At 34.9% G+C, this 21,903-nt stretch overlaps 1 protein-coding gene across 1 annotated transcript in view; it reads right to left on the reverse strand.

Moving 5' to 3' along the window:
• UBR1 (ubiquitin protein ligase E3 component n-recognin 1) overlaps positions 1–21,903 on the reverse strand; it is a 133,225-nt gene that overhangs the window by 34,038 nt on the left and 77,284 nt on the right. The window contains exons 26-35 of the mRNA XM_045771719.2: positions 21,011–21,110; positions 19,946–20,055; positions 16,160–16,246; positions 14,990–15,171; positions 10,684–10,889; positions 9,199–9,292; positions 8,282–8,431; positions 4,655–4,752; positions 1,919–2,012; positions 700–848 (exon numbers count right to left, since the gene is read on the reverse strand). Coding sequence (XP_045627675.2) covers positions 700–848; positions 1,919–2,012; positions 4,655–4,752; positions 8,282–8,431; positions 9,199–9,292; positions 10,684–10,889; positions 14,990–15,171; positions 16,160–16,246; positions 19,946–20,055; positions 21,011–21,110 — 1,270 coding nt within the window. The remainder of the gene's footprint in view (positions 1–699; positions 849–1,918; positions 2,013–4,654; positions 4,753–8,281; positions 8,432–9,198; positions 9,293–10,683; positions 10,890–14,989; positions 15,172–16,159; positions 16,247–19,945; positions 20,056–21,010; positions 21,111–21,903) is intronic.

Here is a 21,903-nt window from a genome sequence, read left to right on the forward strand (position 1 = left end):
AGTTCTTATTCTTTTTCAGATATTATCGTATCTCATGACTATAGTAAGAAATACACTAATTTTAAAATCTAAGCAATTCTTCACTACTATATTCTTTTCTGCTCCCCAGCTTTCCTGAGATATAACTGACACATAACACTGTAAATTTAAGGTGTACAACATGTTGATTTGATTGCTACACTTTTATATAAGAAGTTTCAATACGGCAGGGATTTTGTCAGTAGGCTTCCCTTCTGACCTCTTAGTTCCTGCCTGCTAATCTGTCTCTCCTGACTACTTCAGTCTTCCTTTCCCTTTCCTGATAATGTTTTAGGTGACTTTGGTTTCCCATTCTTTTTTTCTCAAGGTGTAAAAGAAACAAAAATTACTGAACATTTCTGGCTTGATTCTTCTTCCTTTGCTTTTCTTGATTTTCTAGTGTTATAAATCTGCCAGCTTTCAAATATAGCTTGCTTCGTGCTATACCTTTCAAATATTTTGAGCTTATTTTGCATATGGCCAATACTGTAGTTAAAAAGGAATTGACAGAAAAATTCTCAGACTAAATGGCATCAAGCCACACTAATATAATGAAATCCTAATAGTCCTTCAACAATTCAAACTATTTTAAGTGATCAAGGAAAAAAAGGAAAAATTTTGGTCAATCAATGTTAACTCCGTTTCTACGAACCCTTTAAAACAGTCTCTCATAGGCTTTACCAATTGCCTGGAGAGTGAAAGCACACGTGCTCCAGGTCATCATGGGGATTCGAGGATCCGTTTCATCAGGAGGTACTTTCAGTCCAATTCTATAAATTGTTGTAGCAAAGAGAATGACCATTTCCTTGATGCTATTAGAATATTTTATCCTAAAAATAAAATAAGAAAAATTTATATGGTAATTTAGTAAACGGGGTTACTTACTGAGAAGTCCAATTAGGTATCGAAGTAACAATTTAACTCCTTTTGACAAAGTAAACTGCTCTTCTTCAAATTAGAGATTAGAGCCTCTGAAGATTTATTCATTAGGAAAAAATGGCAAAAGCAGAACTCTATCTCTTATAGGTAGAAAAATAACTCTTACAAAATGATAATGGCCCATATAACTGTACTTTCTGTAAAAGATGCAGTAAATAATCACAGCAGAAAGGATCCAGGTCCAAATTAAGGATGGACTGGAGAGAAAGAATAAAATTCAGAGGAAACAGATCTGCCTAACAAGTTTTAGTCTCTGGAAAAGGGACTCAGTGTTAACAGGGGTGTGTGTGTGTGTGTGTGTGTGTGTGTGTGTGTATGTGTGTGTGAGAGAGAGAGACAGACAGAGAGAATATACCTTGTACTTGGAGTGATACTCTGGTTTCCTGAACTTCCTTTTCTAACAAGTATTTTTAATAACAATGAGATATGTAATATAAAAAAGGATCACAACTAAAAAAATGTACATAACATCTATTAAATAATAACACCTGATTTGGATACATTATATTTTTCAAAGTGTCTTCACGTTAAGTATTTTTCCAATAGCCTTATAATGTAAGGTAAGAGGCTACTGTTTCAATTTTACCAACATGAAAAATGAACTGGGGATTTGGGTGACAGGAGACTCTTCAGAAGTCAGATGGCAGGTTAGATATGACTTTAATCAAAGTCTCTTAAATGCTGCTCTTATTATAAGCAGGACTATAGAGAAATGGCATTTTTGTTGGTCAAAAATGGTTAATTATAGACACGGTTCACCCTAATACATAAAACCACTTAATTTTATTGTACAAATAAAACTCCAGGGAGAAAGAAACAAGATAAAAATGGGGTAAAGAAATAATTTTACAAATAAAGCAAGAAGGAAGGAAGGAAAGATGGGAGGACGGAAGGAAGGATTACTCTTCACTCTTATTTTCACAGCCATTTACAAACTTCTCTTAACTATTTAAATACTTACGAAGGCTGAATTCCAAAACTAAGGATAGAATGGAACTCAAAAGTGGAATCGCCCATTCCTTGATCAAATAAGACTGGAATTGTTGGGTTTTCTCCTTAGAAGTGAAAAGGAAAAAGGAAGAAAATCATGAGGGTTTGGTGTGACACACACTTTTCTAGCATTTTAAAATTATATATGACCATTTTAGAAAACTTAGAAAATGTTAATAAGCAATAAATGATCATTCAAAATTTCTCTACCCAAATAACATTTGGGTTATCTTCTTCTGTTCTCCATATGAATGTTACACATACAGATTTTTTTATAAAGACAAAATCTATAGACTGTTCTGTATCTTAGTTTTTCACCAACAGATCTATAAATGTCTTTCCACATCAGTAACTCCACCTTTATAGTTCCATTTTTAATGGATGCATAGTACTCTAGTCATAAGGCAGCATACATTAGTGAATAAGAGCAGAGGCTCTGGAGCCAAGCTGCCTAGGTTTGCATCCCAGCTCTGCCACTATTACTAAGACCTCGGGTGAACACTAACCTCTTTTTGGCTCCATTTCCTCAACAAATTAGGATTGTTGTTCCCTTATATGAAACTAGTTGTCTTTTTCTGATTGCTTTTGAGATTTTTTTCCCTTCATCTTTGGTTTTTAACAGTTTGGGTACGATCTATGGTTTTCTTTCAGTTTATCTTTGAAGTTCACTGAACTTCTTAAATATGTAAGTTTATGTTTTTCACCAAATTTGGGAAGTTTTCAGCCATTATTTCTTCAAAAAAATTTTTTTTCTGTACCATCCTTTTTCTTTTTGGGACTTGCAGGACATAAATATTGGATTAAAAAAATTGGGTCCATATGTCTCTAAAGCATGTTCTTTTTTTCCCCCCTCCATCACTTTTCTATTTTTCAGACTGGAAAATTTCCACTGATCTAATTTCCAGTTCACTAACTCTTATGCTTCCCATCTCCATTCTACCACTGAGCCCATCCAGCTAATTTTCATTTCATACAGTACTTTTTTCAATTCTATTATCTCCGTTTGGTTCTTTTTTTAAATAGTTTCTACTCTTTTCTGCCAAGAACTCATATTTTTCCAATCATTTCAAACGTGTTCACCTTTACTTTTTGTTTAATGATTACATAGGTGCTTCAATTTTTTTGTCAAAAGTTCAATGTTAAAACATCTCAGGATTGGCATTTGATTGTTTTTTTCCTTGAGAGTTGGATGCTCAGTAATTTTGGATTTTATCTTGGATATTTTGAGTATTATATCGTGAAGTTTTGGTTCTTGTTAAAATTCTCTGGAAAAATGTGTCTTTCTTTTTATTTTAGTAGGCAAACAACCCAGGTAGGTTCAGTAAGTTTTGTCTCACTGTGTATGTTGGTTCCAATGTTAGTCTTACAGCCTTTGCTATGCTGTTTGGCTCTGCCTGTGCATGTACTACTCAGGGGTTAGTCTAAGACTTAAGTGGTGGTTTACTGCAGCTTCATTCTCAACCCTGTTGCTGTTTCTTTGGGCCTGTTCTAAACATGTGCATCTTGGAGGCAAGCCCAAGATTCCTGCTGGTTTCAAAAACAGATTTCCCTTCTATAGCTCTCTCCTCTCTGGGATTTCCCCCATATTCTCTAGCTCCAAGGGGCCCTTTTTCCAGTTCCTCTGGCCAAAATGACGTGTTTCTCTCAGTTTTAGTATCCTCTGTTGTCAAGCAGATTCAGGTGACTGGGATTACCTGTGGGGTGAAGCTATGAGTTAAAGACAGAAAAAACTCATGAGGATTCACCCTGCCTCCTTTGAAACACAGAGGTCCCTTTTTTTCCAGTTCCTCTGGACAGAGATACTGGTTTTCTCTTGGGATTTTATGTGTCTATATGGCCACCATGGCACTGTAGCTCCATGACTGGGGCTGACCTCAGGAGAGGGTCAGAAAATGAAAAAAAAAAAACAACAAAAAAAAACCCACAACAGGAATTCCTTTTACACTCTCCAGTTGTAAAGGGCTTCTTTTCCTGATCCTCTGGCCAGAAAGAGGGGATCTCTCTTGAATTTTTTGCTGTTTATGCCCATTACAAAGCTCTGTGACTCAGGCTATCCTGAGGTCAAAGCTGGGAAATAAAGGAGGAAAAAACCCAGGAAACTCATTGCCAAGCATTCTTCAAATTTTGACTTGCCTCGTCAATCTGCCTTTTTTTTTTTAACTTCTCAGAGTCTTTTGATAGGCTTATCTCTCAACTGTAAGGAATATATAAATGAGGTAACAATTTTGAAATTTTTGTTTTTGTTATTAATAACAACATAGTAACAAAATTAGTAACAGTAACAGCTAATGCTTATACTATGTACCATGCACTGTTTCACTTTACAAGGATAACTCAATCCTTCAATTAGTGAGATAGGTACTATTATTATTCCCACCTTGCAAATAAGAAAGTTGAGGCACAGAGAGGTTAAATAACTTGTCCAAGATCACGGAGACAGTAAGCGATGGATCTAAGATTTAACTCCAACCAGTGTGACTCCAGATTAACCACTGTCCATATTGCTTGCCAGTATGAAAATTATTTAATCAAGTAAAGTGATTTAAGCCAAACTTAGTCTTGGCTTTGAAAACCTTTACTTCCTAATACAGAGTCAACAAATCTGTATTGGCAAACCGTATTTTAGAGCAGTAAGTACTTGAGAAAAAATTAAAGACTCTGACACTTAAATCTCACACAGCTAAATATAAAATAATTTTAAGCAAACCTTTGGCATGTTTCATATTATAACCTGATATTCTGGCCAGAACAGTCTGTATCCATTGTGCCAGGGTCAAAAGTTGAGCAAGAGCTTCTGCATTCTCACTGAAAAATGACATTTAAAAATTATTAAGCCATTGGCACAAAGTCAAACTGAAAAGATGAACTTGTAGAGTCTTTCTACTATGGATAAATGGCTGTTATAAAAAAGTCAAATTCCTTCAGATTAACTTCCTAGGTCATAGAAACGTATATGTCTAAAAATGTAGTTTCAGCATCATTTAGAATAGCCACAATATGGAAGCAACCTAAGTGTCCATTGATAGATGAATGGATAAAGAAGATGTGGTATATAGACACAACAGGATATTACTCAGCCATAAAAAAGGGTGAGATCTTGCCATTGGTGACAACATGGACAGATTTAGAGGGTATTATGCTAAGTGAAGTAAGTCAGACAGAGAAAGACAAATACCATATGATTTCATTTATATGTGGAATCTAAGAAACAAAACAAATGGAACAAACAAAGCACAAAAGACCCATAAATACGAAGACAAACTCATGGCTGCCAGAGGGGGCGGGGAATGGGCCAAAAGGGGTGAAGGGGAGTGGGAAATACAGGCTTTTAGTTATGGAAAGAATAAGTCATGGGGTTGAAGGTACAGCATAGGGAATATAGTCAATGGTATTGTAATAGTGCTATATGGTGCCAGATGGTAGCTACACTTGTGATGAGCACAGTATAACGTACAGACTTGTCAAATTACTATGCAGTACAACTGAAACTAAGGTAATATTGTGTGTCAACTATATTTCAGTAAAATAAACAAATAAATAAAAGTAAAAATGTAGTTTGGGGAGGGAGGAGAATTTTAAAAGTACAAGGAATAAGATAGGCCCAACACCTAGAAGTAACAAATGTCATTAAATGGAATCACCATTCTAGTCACTCAAATAAAAAACTATGTGTCATCACTGATTTCTCGGATTCTCACAGCCCACCCTCAAACCCAGCAGCCAGTCTTGCTGGTTTTACCTTCTAAATACATACCAAGTTGATCACTTCTTTCTACCTCCACTGTTACTACCCTAATCCAAGTTACATTATCCCTCACCTGAACTATTTCAATACATTAACTGTTCCTCCCGCTTCCATAACAGTGCTTCATTATTATCTATGTATTCATTGTGTAACAGCCAGAAGGATCTTTTAAAATGTATCTGGTATCACTCTTCTGTTCAAAATACTCCGATGGTTTCCCACCACACATAAAATACTATGTATTTTTAAAATACATTCCACGCATACTGCCTTTACGCTGTGCCTCAAACATGCTGATGTATCCTTACTTCAGGGCATTTGCTCTTTATACTGCCTGTGCTTGAAATTCTCTTCTTCCAGAGAATAGCACTACTTGTCCTTCACTTCATTCAGGTCCCTATCCAAATGTCATTATCCCAAAGAAGAGCTCCCTGATGACTGTGTCCATAGTCTCACGCACCAGGTCTGTTTCTAGCCCTTTACCTTGCTGCTTTAGTTTTGTCATAGTATTTCTAAATACTCAACACTTTGTATTCATATGTTTATTGTTGGTCTCTCCTTTCTGTAATACAAATTCCATAAGGGCAGGGACCTGACCCAAACTTTTATTAACAACCAAGGGAGACTAGAAACAATGTTATTAAAAGGGACTGTTGAAAGGACAGTCTTGAGTGAAGTGAAAATATATAATGAACTATGCCAAAATTCACATATCTGGACATAAATTTGACCTGAGAATTTTTTCAGTTCTCAGAAAGTGTATTATGATTGGTTATGACCAATATTCTTTAAAAATATCAGTTTATTACTAGTTTAAGTTTTTTATACACTCTCAACTTTCACATCTTAGATTATACTCCTGTTGATTTGCCAAAAACAAAAGAGGCAAATATATTCAACTACATAGGTAGGTTCAAGGGCCTAATAGAAATGTTACGTATAATTATGTATTTCGGATCCTAAGTAACAAAGGTGTTACTACACACTAAAAGTGTCACAGGGTTCAAAGAGACCCAGTTGTAAGGATTGGTCTAACTTTAGAAAGGACTGCCCTGAAGCATCCTATTCTTTTTTTTTTTCCCCCCGAAGGTTTTATTTATTTATTGAGAGAGAGAGAGAGAGAGAGACAGCATGAATGGGAGGGAGGAGGGGGGAAGGGTGGAGGGAGAGGGAGAAGCAGACTCCCCACCAAGCAGGGAGCCCAACTAAGGGCTCCATCTCAGGACCCTGAGATTAAGACCTGAGCCAAAGCCAGGCGCTCAATGACTAAGCCACCCAGGCACTCCTGAAGCGTCCTATTTGTAAAGACATCAAGGGAAGTAGGTGCTGAATATTCCTTTAGAGAATAATTTACATGTTTAATAGTCCTTACTTGGAAACCACTGTGTAAAAAAGGCTTCTACAAGCTAACAAGAAGTTGGAAAAGTCACTTAATTTTATTATGATTTGTTTTATTTTTGTCTTCATGTGTATAGTTAGGTAAGGCTTTGGAGTCAGGTGTGGGTTCAAATTCTGGGTCTGTCTTGGGACAAGTAAAAACTACTCATGGTCTCCAATTCCTTATCTTTTAAATGGGAATAACAGTACCTGTCTTTATTAGGCTATTTGAGTATTAAAAAAAAATAATGTAGCAAGTGCCTGGTAGAGTGCCTAGAATATATCAATTATTCAAAAAATAAAAGATAAATGCTTCCGATGCCACCTTCTTCCTAACACATGACACTTTATGTCCCTATATGCTGAGTAGAAGACAATTTCCAAATCAGGTTTTCTGATGACCTGGAATAGTAGAGATAGAACAACTTCTTATTGACCCTGATTGCCAAGCCTATCACCCCTGAACATTCTGTTGTGTAAACATGTTAAAAGTCTTATCAACAAAATCATTTTCTTTAGCAAAACTTAGGCAAATTATTACAAATTCATTGAGTTTTAAGAAAATAACAATAATAATACTGTTATCAAGTACAACAGTGACAACATAGAAATATACAATTGTTACAGTTATCATAACAAATGAATAAATTTGCTGTTAAATTCCATTTACAGATGGTCAGCATAGAAACGTGTAAAAACTTAGTCTAAAAACTCAAAAGCTATCCAAAGATACACGATGAATCTAGTTTTTATTTTTCTAGCTAACATTTTGTCCATGTATCTACAGCTAGAAAACTGGATCTTCAGAAAAAACAGAATTAAAAATAATAATACAAAGACCTTTAGAGAAACCAAATTCTGAAGAGTAATTCTAATGGTGTCAAAGGACTATATGAAAGAAATGAATCTTCTCAGCATCTTCTCTCCTTATGTGAATGCTTAAGCTAGAGATCCAAGTTTTCTATTGCTTTCATGGCTGTTAGAAGATACACACAACACACAGATTTGAGTTAATGAACATTACAGCTATTTTAGAGACCCAAAACTGGGGATTTTTATCGTATTTTAAAGGTAGAATAAAAGTTACGAAAAGAAAAAGTATTACTTACTTTAAATAGCAAAAGAAACTAGCAATCTAATCAAAACAGACACAAATGAAAGGATTAAAGACAGCTTTTAAAAAAATTAACCAAAACATGAATTAAAATATACCTGTTTATCCTTTGAGGTTGCAAAGGAATAATGGGGATCACAGTATTACACAGAGACTTGCAAAGAGGGCAAAGATATTCTCCACTCTCCAAATCAAAAAGGTCAACATGAATGCGCTGCTGAGAGCTCAGTTGGACAGCTTCAAAATACCTGCAAAATTCCAAGGCATATGTCCATTCAGAATGATACATTTATCTTTGTTCTAATCCAAGTGACAAAAATTTGGAATTTTTGCCTCAGTAAAAGTCTTTAGAATCTACATGCCCCAATACCCAAGCTACAATTACAGAAGAAACAGGATACCCATTCTTTTGGGGGCAAACTGGAAGACACGTCAGGGCACAAACAAATTTAAAATAATCCTACTGAGTCATAACATGGCTCCTAACCCAAAAGCATGGAAATACAATATAGACACTACTTCCCTAAGTTTCCGATGGCTAACTATAAGAGTAAAGGCCATTACAGGAAAATGATGTATTTTAATAATGCCAAAAGGGTGAACTCTATACAAAAGATTTCCTAGGAATTATATTTCTAAATTTTTCTCTTTTAGAGGTGTCCTATTTTATCTCAAAGGTACTTTTTACTCTATGTTTTCAGGGAAATGAGATTTTTAGGAAGAAAGATGACAGCTTCTTTTACACAAATACTGATCAAGAGCAACCAACTAGCTTACTCCATAAGTACTTCCTCTCCAGGAAGTACAAAGGAGTAGTGAAAATTTAAAGTTGATAACTTTTTAACCCATTTCTAATGGTGATAATGAGTATCACGCAAACAAAATTAGTAATTAAAACTGCTTCAATTATTTACATAAAAAGGAAGGAAAGAAGACATGAGAAAACATTCTTTTGTGGCCTTTAGTGAACTTCAATTATTCCTAGTTTCTTTCAAAACATGTCAGGAGAACTTACTTCTGCCAGCACACTGCATGCATTACATGACCACAGCTTCCTGTGTAAGTTCCATATGCCAAGTCTGGATCCATGAAAAGTGGGTCCACGGTTTCTGGTACAGGAAGACAAAAAGAGGAGGTATGTATTCATCTCCCCCATGGTCATAAAATGGAAAAAAAAAAAAGAGATTCTCAGGTCTAAATTTCTAACCATAAACTTCCTTAGCAATTTCCTACTAAACTGTCATAGTATCTTGGTAGCAGAAGATATATTCTTAATAGTAAATAAAAATTTTAGAGAAAAATAAAAAGCTCGACTTCCAAGTAGGATTTAAAATTAGTATGAATTAATGACACCCTGCATTTTTGATTTGCATTTTTATTCTGAACATTAGGTTTAAGTTGCTTTGTCTTAGTTGTTGAAGTGATCTTCTGTGATTCAAGCACAATTTGCTTTTGCAATTTTAAGAGTAATTTCAATTACTTTTTAAGGGATATTTAAGGCATTATAATCTACTGGATAAATCCAAAAGCAAAGATGAAGTGGTTCAAAATCTGGTTTCATTACATATAACTCATGGCCTTGGGCCTTGCCTCAGTTCCTTCATCTGTAAATGGATTCAATATTGGTACCAAACTCATAGAGTTGTTGTGAGGATTAAGCGAGTAAATACACAAAAAAGCACTTAATAAGTGCCTGGCATACAGTAAGTAATCAATAAATGTTAGTCTTTTTTATCATTATTATTATTATTCCAAGGGTATGTTATAAAGCAGCTAACTCTGATGCAATGTAAAAAAACAAAACAAAACAAAAAACCCTAATTAGTGTCCCTGTCAAGAAAGCATGAATCTAATCTTGAGGCAACAATCAGACAAATCCACAATGTAAGACACTGTACAGAACAATAGGTCTGCATTTTTCAAAGAAGTTATCATGAAAAAAAAGGGCTAAGTGACTATTTTAGATTAAATTAGACTAAAATAGACATAATAAAAGCAATGCATGAAACATGTCTGGATCCTGAAAAAAGAAAAGTCTAGCTAAAAAAAAAATTTTTTTGAGGGCGACTGGGAAAATCAAAACATGGATTTTACGTTAGGTGATGTTCCTGAATTATTATTCACCTTTTTAAATGTTATAATGGTATGACAGATGTAATAGATTATCCTTAGTTTTAGAAAATGCATGTGGAAATATTTAGGGTGAAAGTCATATGCCTGCATCCTACCTTCAAAAGGTTCAGCAAAGAGAAATGGAGATAGGGCGGAGAGAGACAGACTGAGCAATGTGGCCAAGTTAACAAAAATTACAATTAAAAAATTAAACAAAGGAGCCAATGTGGCATGTAAAGACCTAGAGTCCATTTTACACATGGATAAAATGTGATCTGACTGAATAAAGCTAAATACAGTCTCATTCCCAAACTTCTTTCAATACTTTTTCTAATTATAGAAGTACAAAAAGAAATGCTCGAAAGGATATTTATTAAACAATACATACCCCCTGAGAGTTCTATAGGTTTTCCCCTGTTCTGCGTTAAGGCGGTGGATTTCTGGACACAGGCCGATAATACCATGGCATTATTTTCTATTTTCACCTCTTGTTCTTCTTGGCAGAGGATGCATGTCAGCACCTCCTTTTCAGTAATAGTCGGACCCCGTTTAGGACCCAAAGCAATTCTAGAGTAGTCACTGACTGCTGGGGTGCTACCAAGAGAAACGACCAGAAATGAGGACACAAATTTTGGTCACTTGTCTTTATATTTTGGTAGATTTTAAGTAACTGCAGGGCAAGAACTTTAAGAACAAAAATAGTAAAATAAAAATGATAACTTAGCAATAGTAGCTTAAAATCTTTCCCCTTGATTTTTCTGACTCTTATCAGTTAATTTGCTTATTAGAAAATACATTTTGGGCTGCCAAGTGCAGAAAAGCAGATCACAAAGTAGACTGTATAATTATACCTAATTTATTGTACCAAGAAGCTGGCTTATTAGTTTTTTCTGATTATAAAAGTAATACATGCTTACTAAGGAATTTTGGAACATCTAGAAAAGTATAAAGAAGAAAATAAAAAGCATTATACACTCACAACCTAGAGATAACCATTTGTATATTCCTGTCTAGTTCACTATTTATAACATTCTTTTTACATAATTAAGATCATATCATATTTACAGATTTTCATCCTGCTTTAGTCACTTGAACCTTAACTGTTTTCTCATGTCATTAAAATTTCTTCAGAAACATTGTTTTTAAACGGCTGCACAGTACTCTTACTGTATGCGCTGGTAATAGTTTTATCCATTCCCTCCTTTTAGGCATTTAAGTTTCTATTCTATTTTCGTAGGCATTAAAATAAAAAGTTACATCTTAATGATTTAGCAATTCTTAGTATGTACTCAATGTGTGTAATAATAATATAATAACAGCAAGTATTTATAAAGCACTAATTGCAATGTGAGGCACCGTTTCAAATACTTTATATTACGTTAACTCATTTAATCTTTCCAACAATCCTGAGATAGGTCCTAATATTACCTTCCACTGTTAAGATGAAGAAACTGAGGCCTAGACACAATAAGAAACTTACCTAATAACTCATCACTATGAAGTAGTACAGCCAGGATTTTACCCATGTGATCTGACTTAACAGGCTATGCTCTGAACTACTCTGCAATACTGCCTCTTTACCTGAGCAAGAAGCTTCCTGAAACGTCACAGAACGTTCAACAAACTGGAAATAACTTAAATGTTGATCATCAATGTAAATGAAATTACATAATACAGAATATTATGCAGTTTTTAAAAGGTGCAGTTTAAAAAGCTAGGTGTGATACAACCTCATAGGAGGTGTTCAGCAAGAAGTGGGGTAAGGTTTATTTTTTTGGTTATCATAAGGACTAGGGGACATTACTGGAATGAGTGGATGAGGAGCTGGAAATGCTAACTGTCCTGCAATTCACGGAGCATGAAAAAGAACTGCTGCCCAAATGCCAAGACTGAGAAACACTGAGCTCGTTTTGTACATAAGAACATGTTGCAGATTTCTAAGTGAAAATGACAAGTTGCAGAATGACACATACCACTTATGCAAATAAAATGAAAGACTGAATGAACTATATAATTTCTATAGTTACATATACTTATATGTAATAACATAATAGCCATTCTGACAGGATAAACATAAAACTTATAATCAGAATATCTTCTGAGGAAGGGCAGAAAGGGGTCCTGGATCTAGGTTAGTGCTCAAACAGAACTTTAGCTCTATGTCTAACATTTGATTTTTAAAAGGAAAATGTGCCAATATAGCTGTGTAATTAAAATTTTGTTTCAAAAAATGTAAGAAAATATATTTGTGACTTTGGGATTGAGAAAGCCTTCTTAAGATACAAAAAATTAAAACTCTAAAAGACTGATAAATCTGTCCTTATCAACAATGAAAACTTCTCTATGGCTAAACTTCGTAATTAATGTTAAAAGAATTAGGGACAAAATATGGGAAACATGCAACAAAGTTTAGTATCCATAATTTTAAAGGACTTCTAAGGATCAGTAAAACAAAAGCAAAGTACCCAACAGAGATGGGCAAAGGATAGTAACAGGTAATTCCCAGAAGACGAAACACAACAGACCAGTGAACAATCATATGAAAAGATGCTCAACCTAGTACTAACTAGTAATCAGGGAAATTCAGAATGGCACAGATTTATAATGTTGATTATTTAATTTTTTCAGGTACTGATAATAGTAAGTATTGGTGAAAATGAAGGAAACAGGGACTTTCAAAACCGCTGGGAGTATGAATTGGTAAAACTACTCTGGAGGACATTGTGGCAACATCTATTAAAATTTCAAATAATTATGACTCAGCCCTTTCACATACTAATTCCACCCTTGACAAGTACTTACACAATTGTACAAGAAGGCAAATATAAAAAGGTTCTGACACATTGTTTATAATAAGGGAAAATTGGAAAATAAGGGAAAATCAACTTAAATGCCCCAAGTCTGATAAATAAAATACTGTATATACACACTATGGACTACTATGCAGTAGTCATAAAGAATCATGTAGAATCTACACCATAGATCTATATGCAGTGACATGAAAAGATTTATAAGACACTGTGTAAAAAGCAATCTGCAGAACAAAGGGCATGGTAAAATAAACTATTAAAAAACACAAAACAATTTATGTGCACATTAATAAATGCACAGAAAGAGGTACAGAACAAGAGTTATTTATCAACAATGGTTATCCGTGAAGAAAGATAAGGAATGTAGAAGATGGTCAAAGGGAACTTACTGTATTATTTGAATTGTTTTCAATGAGAACACGGTAATTTTATGTATGCAGTCAATCAGGCAATAAAAAATAAAGAATAAAAGTATTAAGGCCATTAATTAACTCTGAGCACATACTTGCTTATATCCTCTTATTTGGATAAATATATCCAATTTCTTTACTCTTTCATTACTTTCTAAACAGTATGTTGCTAATATGTAGTATCTAGAGGGCTAGAACTTGTTAATTGTTTAAAGTTTTGTATTAATTTCTAGTTTTATTACTATCATCAGCCAAGGATACCTTAACCTTCATATCTTTTTTTTAATCTTTAAAATATATAATTTTTATTCTTAGTGGTCCTTGTTAGCATATTCAACTTCAGGACTACAGATATATAATGTATAATGTTTCTACTGTTATTGCAAAGGCAATTTTCTAAAACTATCCACAACACAAATTGTTTAAAGAGCAGTGGAAGCTTATTTTTTAAAAATTAGCCACATGAGGTATTTACAATAATTTTAATCAGAATGCTATCAAAAGTACCCTTATTTTGTCTCCTTTTCTCACTGTGACCGTATAACATCCCACAAAGTATGAGTCCTAGCAGGTTAACTGATTTCCCCAAGAGCACACCACAGTGGGACCCAGATTTACTGATTCCCGTTTTCTAATGTGCTATCCATGACCACAACCATGAGCACATTGTCTTCTTTCTCTTTAAGAAAAAAAGAAAAATAAATATAAACCATCTTTTTCAGATGAAGGATTTTTTGTTTTCAATCTATAATAACTGCAGTCATTTTTACATGAAATCATAAAAATGATGTGGGATATTTGAACTGATACATAAATGTGCATCTAAAAAACCCTGTGCAATATGTAACACACTCTGCAATACGTAATATAAAAGAAAATTAAGATAAGTTCAAAGAAACACAAAAAGTACAATTAGTACTTAGATTTTTTTTTAACATAAAAAAATAAATAAAAGAGCCTGTGCATACAAGATAACAGAAGTTGATCTAATTTTTGCCATTCCCATTTTTTATCTTCTTCTTCTTTTTTTTTTTTTTTTTTAAAGATTTTATTTATTTATTCGACAGACATAGAGACAGCCAGCGAGAGAGGGAACACAAGCAGGGGGAGTGGGAGAGGAAGAAGCAGGCTCATAATGGAAGAGCCTGATGTGGGGCTGGATCCCAGAATGCCGGGATCACGCCCTGAGCCGAAGGCAGACGCTTAACCGCTGTGCCACCCAGGCGCCCCCCCATTTTTTATCTTCTTGTGTATAAAGCCTCTCAACAAACTATTTGTGCACTTGAACTGCTTATGAACATAAACTTACATTCAATAAATACCTTAAGAGCTTTCACTTGTGCCTTTCCTTTGTTTAAAAATAATGTAATTTCCCTTACTATAAAAAAAATTTTGGAAAAATTTTATTTAAAATGAATATGTCCTTTTTTCTCCAAAAAACTGAGTTGCTAATTTCTAGTTTTGCTTGGTTTACCTCTCTTCCTCCATAATGGAGTCTTCTTTCCCAGACATTTCTGAGGTGCTGTCATACATGAGTTTGTGAGTTTCAATAAAGTTTTTCTGTAAAGCAGACATCTGAGCCATGATCTTCTGGCGATGCAGTCTAGCAGCTTCAGCTTTTCTTTTCCGCTCTGCTTTCTCCTTATCATGAGTAATCTGGGTATTAAGAAACCACAAAAATTAGGTAAGATCCATTGTTGAAATTTACATATACTGTTCAGTCAGGCAAAATTTCCTAGAGTAAGAGTCTGATAAAATTTGATCACCGCTTAAGCCTAGATTCAATCTGATGTCTCAAAATAAGTATACAGGCTCCATCATATCATACAACTAATTGAGCTTTTGATTGTTTCAATAATTCAGTGTAAAAGCCCCAAGCACCTTAAATATCTAATAAATTGCCTTTTATACTCAATGCAGGTAGATTAAGAAATAGAGTTAAAAGAAAAAATTTTTAAATCATATGTCAATCATTCAATCACTGATATTTAATCAATTTTACCCAACTTGATGATATCTAATAGTTACTACTATATGCACTGCTAAGACTGAGAACTTAAACATATTACTGAGATGTATGATGTCTTTTTATTGTTTATATCTAACTTAAGTCCAGTGTTTTTCTTTTAGGAGGGATAGTTAAGTATCACAAGTAATAAAAAAAAAAAATCACAAGTAACAATATTCTCAAAATTTTAAGATTAGAATCATCAAAACCTGATTTGTTATATTATAGAAATTTGTAACCTAAATATTACTGCATTTCATTGAATCTAAGATGTACCATTATCTTATGTTCTAGTAGGAAAAGGATGTGGCTGATTAAATTATAAGAAGTCATTAATTATAGGATATACCCAATTTCAGACATCAGAATATTTTAAAAATTAACAAAATATGGTATTTCCAACAGAGCTCCACTGTACATCAATTTCCTCTGCTTTTATAAAATACATATATTATATTGGACAACTATATGTCAAATACTAATCCCTGTGTTATAGAAATACAACGAACAAAAGAAGATGGACATCTCACAGACTTTACAACAAACAGGTTCCCTCTAACAAAAATCCAGCAGCTCTCTTACACTAGTAAAGTTCAAAGACAGAGAAGAATATCACCATTTTTATAATGTTATTACCTCATCATTCTTAATAGATTCTGATCCTGATGTAGTTGCTACAATTAAACAGGATTTTTCTCTTAATCGCTTCACTGTGTCAAACATCTGTGAGAAATGGATGAAATGTTAAAAGAAAATTTGGTTAGAGTGACCAGAAACAGAAAAATTCACTAATTTGATTTTGTCATATGTCACACCAAATGTCTTTGACTTAAAGCTGACAATATATTCACACACACAAATAGTTACACATGTAAATAGTTATATAAATAGTTTAAGTATATAAAAAGTGACTCCTATGACAAACACCTCCCCTCACTGATGAGCAATATACCTAAAAAGGAGGTTGCAGGCAATAAAATCAGCTGATTCCATCTGCAGATATGAGCATACCTCTACTTTTGCCAGGGGAAAAATTTTTTTTTACTTTAAAATAACATTTTTAAGAAAAAGACATATAAAGACAAAAAAACAAAATGGAAAGTGAAACCCCCTCTTCCTGATGCCAGTTGCTCTCCCCAAAATTAAACTAAATTAAGATGATTAAGGGGCACCTGGGTGGCTCAGTCGGTTAAGTGTCTAACTCTTGACTTTGACTCAGGTTATGATCTCAGGATCATGAGACTAAGCCCTGCGTTGGGGCTCCACTCTGGGTGTGAAGCCTGCTTAAGATTCTCTCTCCCTCGTCTATCCCTCTTCTTTTGCCCCTCCCCTGACTTCTCTTAAAAAAATTTTTTTTGGGGGGCGACTGGGTAGCGCAGTTGTTAAGCATCTGCCTTCGGCTCAGGGCGTGATCCCAGCATTGTGGGATCAAGCCCCACATCAGGCTCCTCCGCTAGGAGCCTGCTTCTTCCTCTCCCACTCCCCCTGCTTGTGTTCCCTCTCTCGCTGGCAGTCTCTGTCAAATAAATAAATAAAATCTTTAAAAAAATATTTTTTTTTGCAGAAAAAAAATTCAGAAGATATATTTCTCCATATTTACATATATTTTCATCAAATGCAACCCTACCATACACACTGTTTCCTATCTCTCTTTTTCACCTTAACATTTACCTGTGAAGATATTTCCACAATAGCTTATATAGATGAGTCTCATTCTTTTTAACAAAAACCAAAGTTTCAGCAATAGGATGGTACATCCACAAAACTTATTTATATTTTGAAGGACTCCCATTCTCATGTGTAAAAACCTCCCACAAGGAACTTACAACACAACTTTATATTAAACATTTGGGGAAAATACCTAATGATTGTTAAGAGTTGATGCTTGCACTTTTTGTATATTTTGACAATGAACTTTGGTATTCTAAAAGAAAATAAATTTTTGGAAATAGATCTTCAATATATAACATTCTATCTACAGAATATAAATCTTGAACTAAATGTAGTTTAATTTCTTTTTTTTCTTTCTTTTTTTTTTTTTTGAGTAGGCTCCACGCCCACTGTGGAGACCAACGTGGGACTTGAACTCACAACCCTGAGATCAAGACCTGAGCAGAGATCAAGAGTTGAACTGAGTTACCCAGGCACCCTGATTTCTTTTCTTTTCTTTTTTAAGATTTCATTTATTTGAGAGAGGGAGAGACTGTGCACATGAGTTGGGGGGAAGGGACAGAGAGAGAGAGGGAGAAGCAGACTCCCCACTGAGCAGAGAGCCCAACTCAGGGCTCGATTTTAGGACCCCAGGATCATGACCTGAGCCGAAGGCAAACACTTAACTGAGCCTGAACCCCCCAATTTATTTTCTTAATAAGAGCTGAATACTTATCTACCTTGTTTCTGTTTTCATTTTATATTTTTTAAATGATTATATTGGCAAATTTAACACAAATACTAAATACTTGTGAATTCTACTCCAAGGGAAACCTTAATAATAAGGTTTCTTATTATTGATATAAGAATAAGATTCTTGGGGCGCCTGGGTGGCACAGCGGTTAAGCGTCTGCCTTCGGCTCAGGGCGTGATCCCGGCGTTCTGGGATCGAGCCCCACATCAGGCTCCTCTGCTATGAGCCTGCTTCTTCCTCTCCCACTCCCCCTGCTTGTGTTCCCTCTCTCGCTGGCTGTCTCTATCTCTGTCGAATAAATAAATAAAATCTTTAAAAAAAAAAAAAAAGAATAAGATTCTTATTCTTATATCTTATCTTATTCTTATATAAGAATTATATCCAGCATGTTTAAGAAGTATCTCTAGTTATGAAAAAAGCTGACTTCTTGAAGTACAAGTCAGTACAAAGATCTCCAATTGATAGGAATATGGAAAATAAGCATTCTATATTCTAGTTACCAAAACAATATCTAGCTGATCACATCAGAATCTTTTACTAAATACAGTGAGGGGAAAGTCCATAATCTTGGCTTCATGTTTCCATGTGGAGGGTTTCCCATTAAGGTAATATTCCTGGCTTCTCTCCCTACCCCTTATTCACTCCTCTCCAAAGGCAGTGGTATCCACTCAACAGTTCAAACTCCAAATTCGAGTCCGTTTTGACTCCCTGATCTCCCTTATCCTTTCCACCATTATTTATCAGCAAATTCTATACATTCTGCCACCAAATTACACCTGAATCAGTTCAGCCTCTCACCATCTGCATCTGAGCCTTGGTCATGCTCATTTCTCAACAGGATTTCTGCAACAGTGTTTTTTTTTTTTTAAGATTTTATTTATTTATTTGAGAGAGAGAGAGAGAAGGAGAACACAAGCAGGGGGGAGGGGTAGAGGGAGAGAGAGAAGCAGACTCCCTGCAGAAGAGGGAGCCTGACGTGGGGCTCGATCCCAGGACCCTGAGATCACGACCTGAGCCAAAGGCAGACGCTTAACTGACTGAGCCAACCAGGCACCCCTCTGCAGCAATATTCTAATAGTTTCCCTGCTTTTACTTTTGTCCCCTATAATCCACTTACACCACGGAGCCACAGTGATCTTACAGAAGTAGAGACCAGATTACAGCATTTAAAATCCTTCGATGGTTTCCCACTGTTCTCAAAAATAACATCTACCACTTTACCCTCAGCTGTCAGGTCCTACATGATCTGGCTCTTGGCTGCCCCTCTGACCTTGTTGCCTACCTTCCTCTCCCTCCCTCATTGTGCTTCCTTCATACTGGCCTTCTTCTGGCCACCTTAGAGCTTTTGCAGTGCCATTTCCTTTTTGTGGAATACTCTTCCAGATTTTTATAAGTCTGGCTCCATGTCATTCAGTTTCAATGTCACCTCCTAAACGAGGACTTTTTTTTTTTTTTAAGATTTATTTATTTATTTGAAAGAGAGAGAGAGAGAACAAGCACGAGCAGCAGAGGCAGAGGGAGAGGGACAGAGAATCTCAAGCAGACTCTGCCCTAAGCACAGAGCTTGACATGGGGCTCGATCTTGCAACCCTGAGATCATGACCTGAGCCGAAACCAAGAGTTGGATGCTTAACCAACTACACCATCCAGGTGCCCCAAAAGAGGTCTTTCTGATTACCCATCTGAAATCACCCTCTACCCATCTACTGAATTATCCTTTTCTTGTTCATTGCCTGTACCTCAACTAGTGTATGCCCTATGATACCAAGCACCTTATCTGTGCTGTTCAGAGTCTAGAAATGACAATGGCACACAATAGGCATTCAACACATGCTGACTGAATAACGACACGAATATATCTTATTAAAAAAAAATTCCACTAAAACATGAAAAAATATGAGTGACCATGAAATCAGTAGTAAATGACTTTACAATTAGAGAATAATGGTTTAACATTACAGACAGAGGAGTCTTCAATATTTAAACCAAGATTGATACAGTTTATTTATCAGGTTCACCTGGAGTATCCATGTTATCATATCCTTTTGGCCTTCTAACTGGGGGATTCCTTTGAGTTTTTCCAAAAGCATTTGTATATTCTGAGCATTCATGGCTGAACTTCCCAATCCTTTTTTAAAACACAAAAGTTATAAATCATAAATAAAACCCTTCATAATTATAATCCATAATTAATGTTATGTTATTCACATTGATAACCAAAGTTCACAATCACTCCCTTAACTACATTAATTTTTCAAGAGAAGAATCTGCAATGACATGAAGTACTCAGTATTAATTAAACAACTCGAATAACTTGAATTACTTGAGAACTCTTAATACATTTTACCCCTGGGGCTGCTAAGTAAAAGATCCCTTTAATGATCTGTCTCCCACCTTTCTTCCACATGGTTGTCTAGTAAAAGTAGTTAATGAGAACCAAAGCTCCCAAAAATATGAAAGTGAGGGCTTTTTATATCCATAAACTGAACAGGTTTATGATGTCTTCAAGGACCTAAAAAATACAGTCTATAAACAAAATATGAGATGCTTTTCTCCTACTGGTCTCCTAATCAATGTCCCTAGAATGTCCTTTGATGAAACTGTCTTATCTAATAAATAAATCTAAATACATCTTAATAAAAATCTATTCTAAACCTATCCTGTTCTGACAGGAAGAAAACAGTTCAAGATAAACACACTATCATTTACTCAGACATCTATAATCATTTTACATTCAGGAACATTAGTATCTTCGTAGATGGGGTAGTGTGAATATTATGGTTGATGAAGCAGCAAATATCTGTAACACTGAGACAAAGAATGAAAGTAAGAAACCATCAATGAACACATCCCCCACTCAAAAAAAGGGGAGGTTAAGCAGTAAAAAAGTCTGCCGTAGGGATTAAAAATATATTTTTATTGTTGAAAACACTAGTTAAGAACTAAAGGTGGTAGGAAAAGTCTTAATTTCAGAATTGTCTGTGCTTTAAGGAGTGGTAGAGTAACACTCTGTAAGAGCTAAATTTTCACTTATAAATTGGTAATTAGCTGAAGCTATGCTGAAAATTAATACTAAAACATACTTGAAGCCTTATGGTAAAAGTCAAATGTCACTTCTTCTTCAGGAGCTTTTTGAAGCTGTTGCTTTTCTTCTAGTAAACCCAATCCCAGAATATGAAATGCCTGAAAGAGGAATATGAAAAGATCTATAAAACTCTGCATCCTCAAGTAAATATATTTTAAATTAAGGTAAAAAATAAGCAATCTGATAGGTAAAAAAGGGGCAAAGGTTATGAACAAGCAGTTCACAGAAAGAGAAACAATAAGTACACGTATGAAAAATGTTCAACCTCAAAAAAATGTGAACTGAAACAAGACCATCCTGTTTTCACCTATTAGAGTGGCAAAAATTTTAGAGTTTAGTAAAATACGGAGCTAGCTGAGGGGCTGGGAAACAGGCACTTTTCACCCCACTGGTGATGGCAAAGTAAACTGGTATAATACTTTTGAAGGCCAATTTGATATTTATCAAAAATGTGAAGGTACAGACCTAGTATTAGGAATCAGTATGAAAGATACAATCAAGTATGCAAAGATATTTGTACAAGGACGTTCATTTCAGTTGTTATACAGAGACCTAAACACAACCTAAATGTCTATTAATAGGAGACTGGTTAAATGCACCATACATATCCATACAACGGAACATACATCTATCAAGAATGAAATAGGCCTATATGTGCTAATGTGGAATGATTTCCAGAAGATACAAACCTTTAACAGTGCTCATCTCCTAGGTAGGACACATCTTTGATTTCAAATATATCTCCATGGCCTGAAATTTTTTACTCATGTATTTACCACTGTTGTAACAAAAACTGAGATACATATATGGTATGACCAGCATTTAGAACTTCCAGACCAATAACAGCCAAGGAAGATAGAAAATTACATTAAATTAATTAATTTTTAAATT

This window comes from Ursus americanus, chromosome 36 (assembly GCF_024610735.1).
Source record: "Ursus americanus isolate L20-20 chromosome 36, mUrsAme1.1.p, whole genome shotgun sequence".
NCBI lineage: Eukaryota > Metazoa > Chordata > Mammalia > Carnivora > Ursidae > Ursus > Ursus americanus.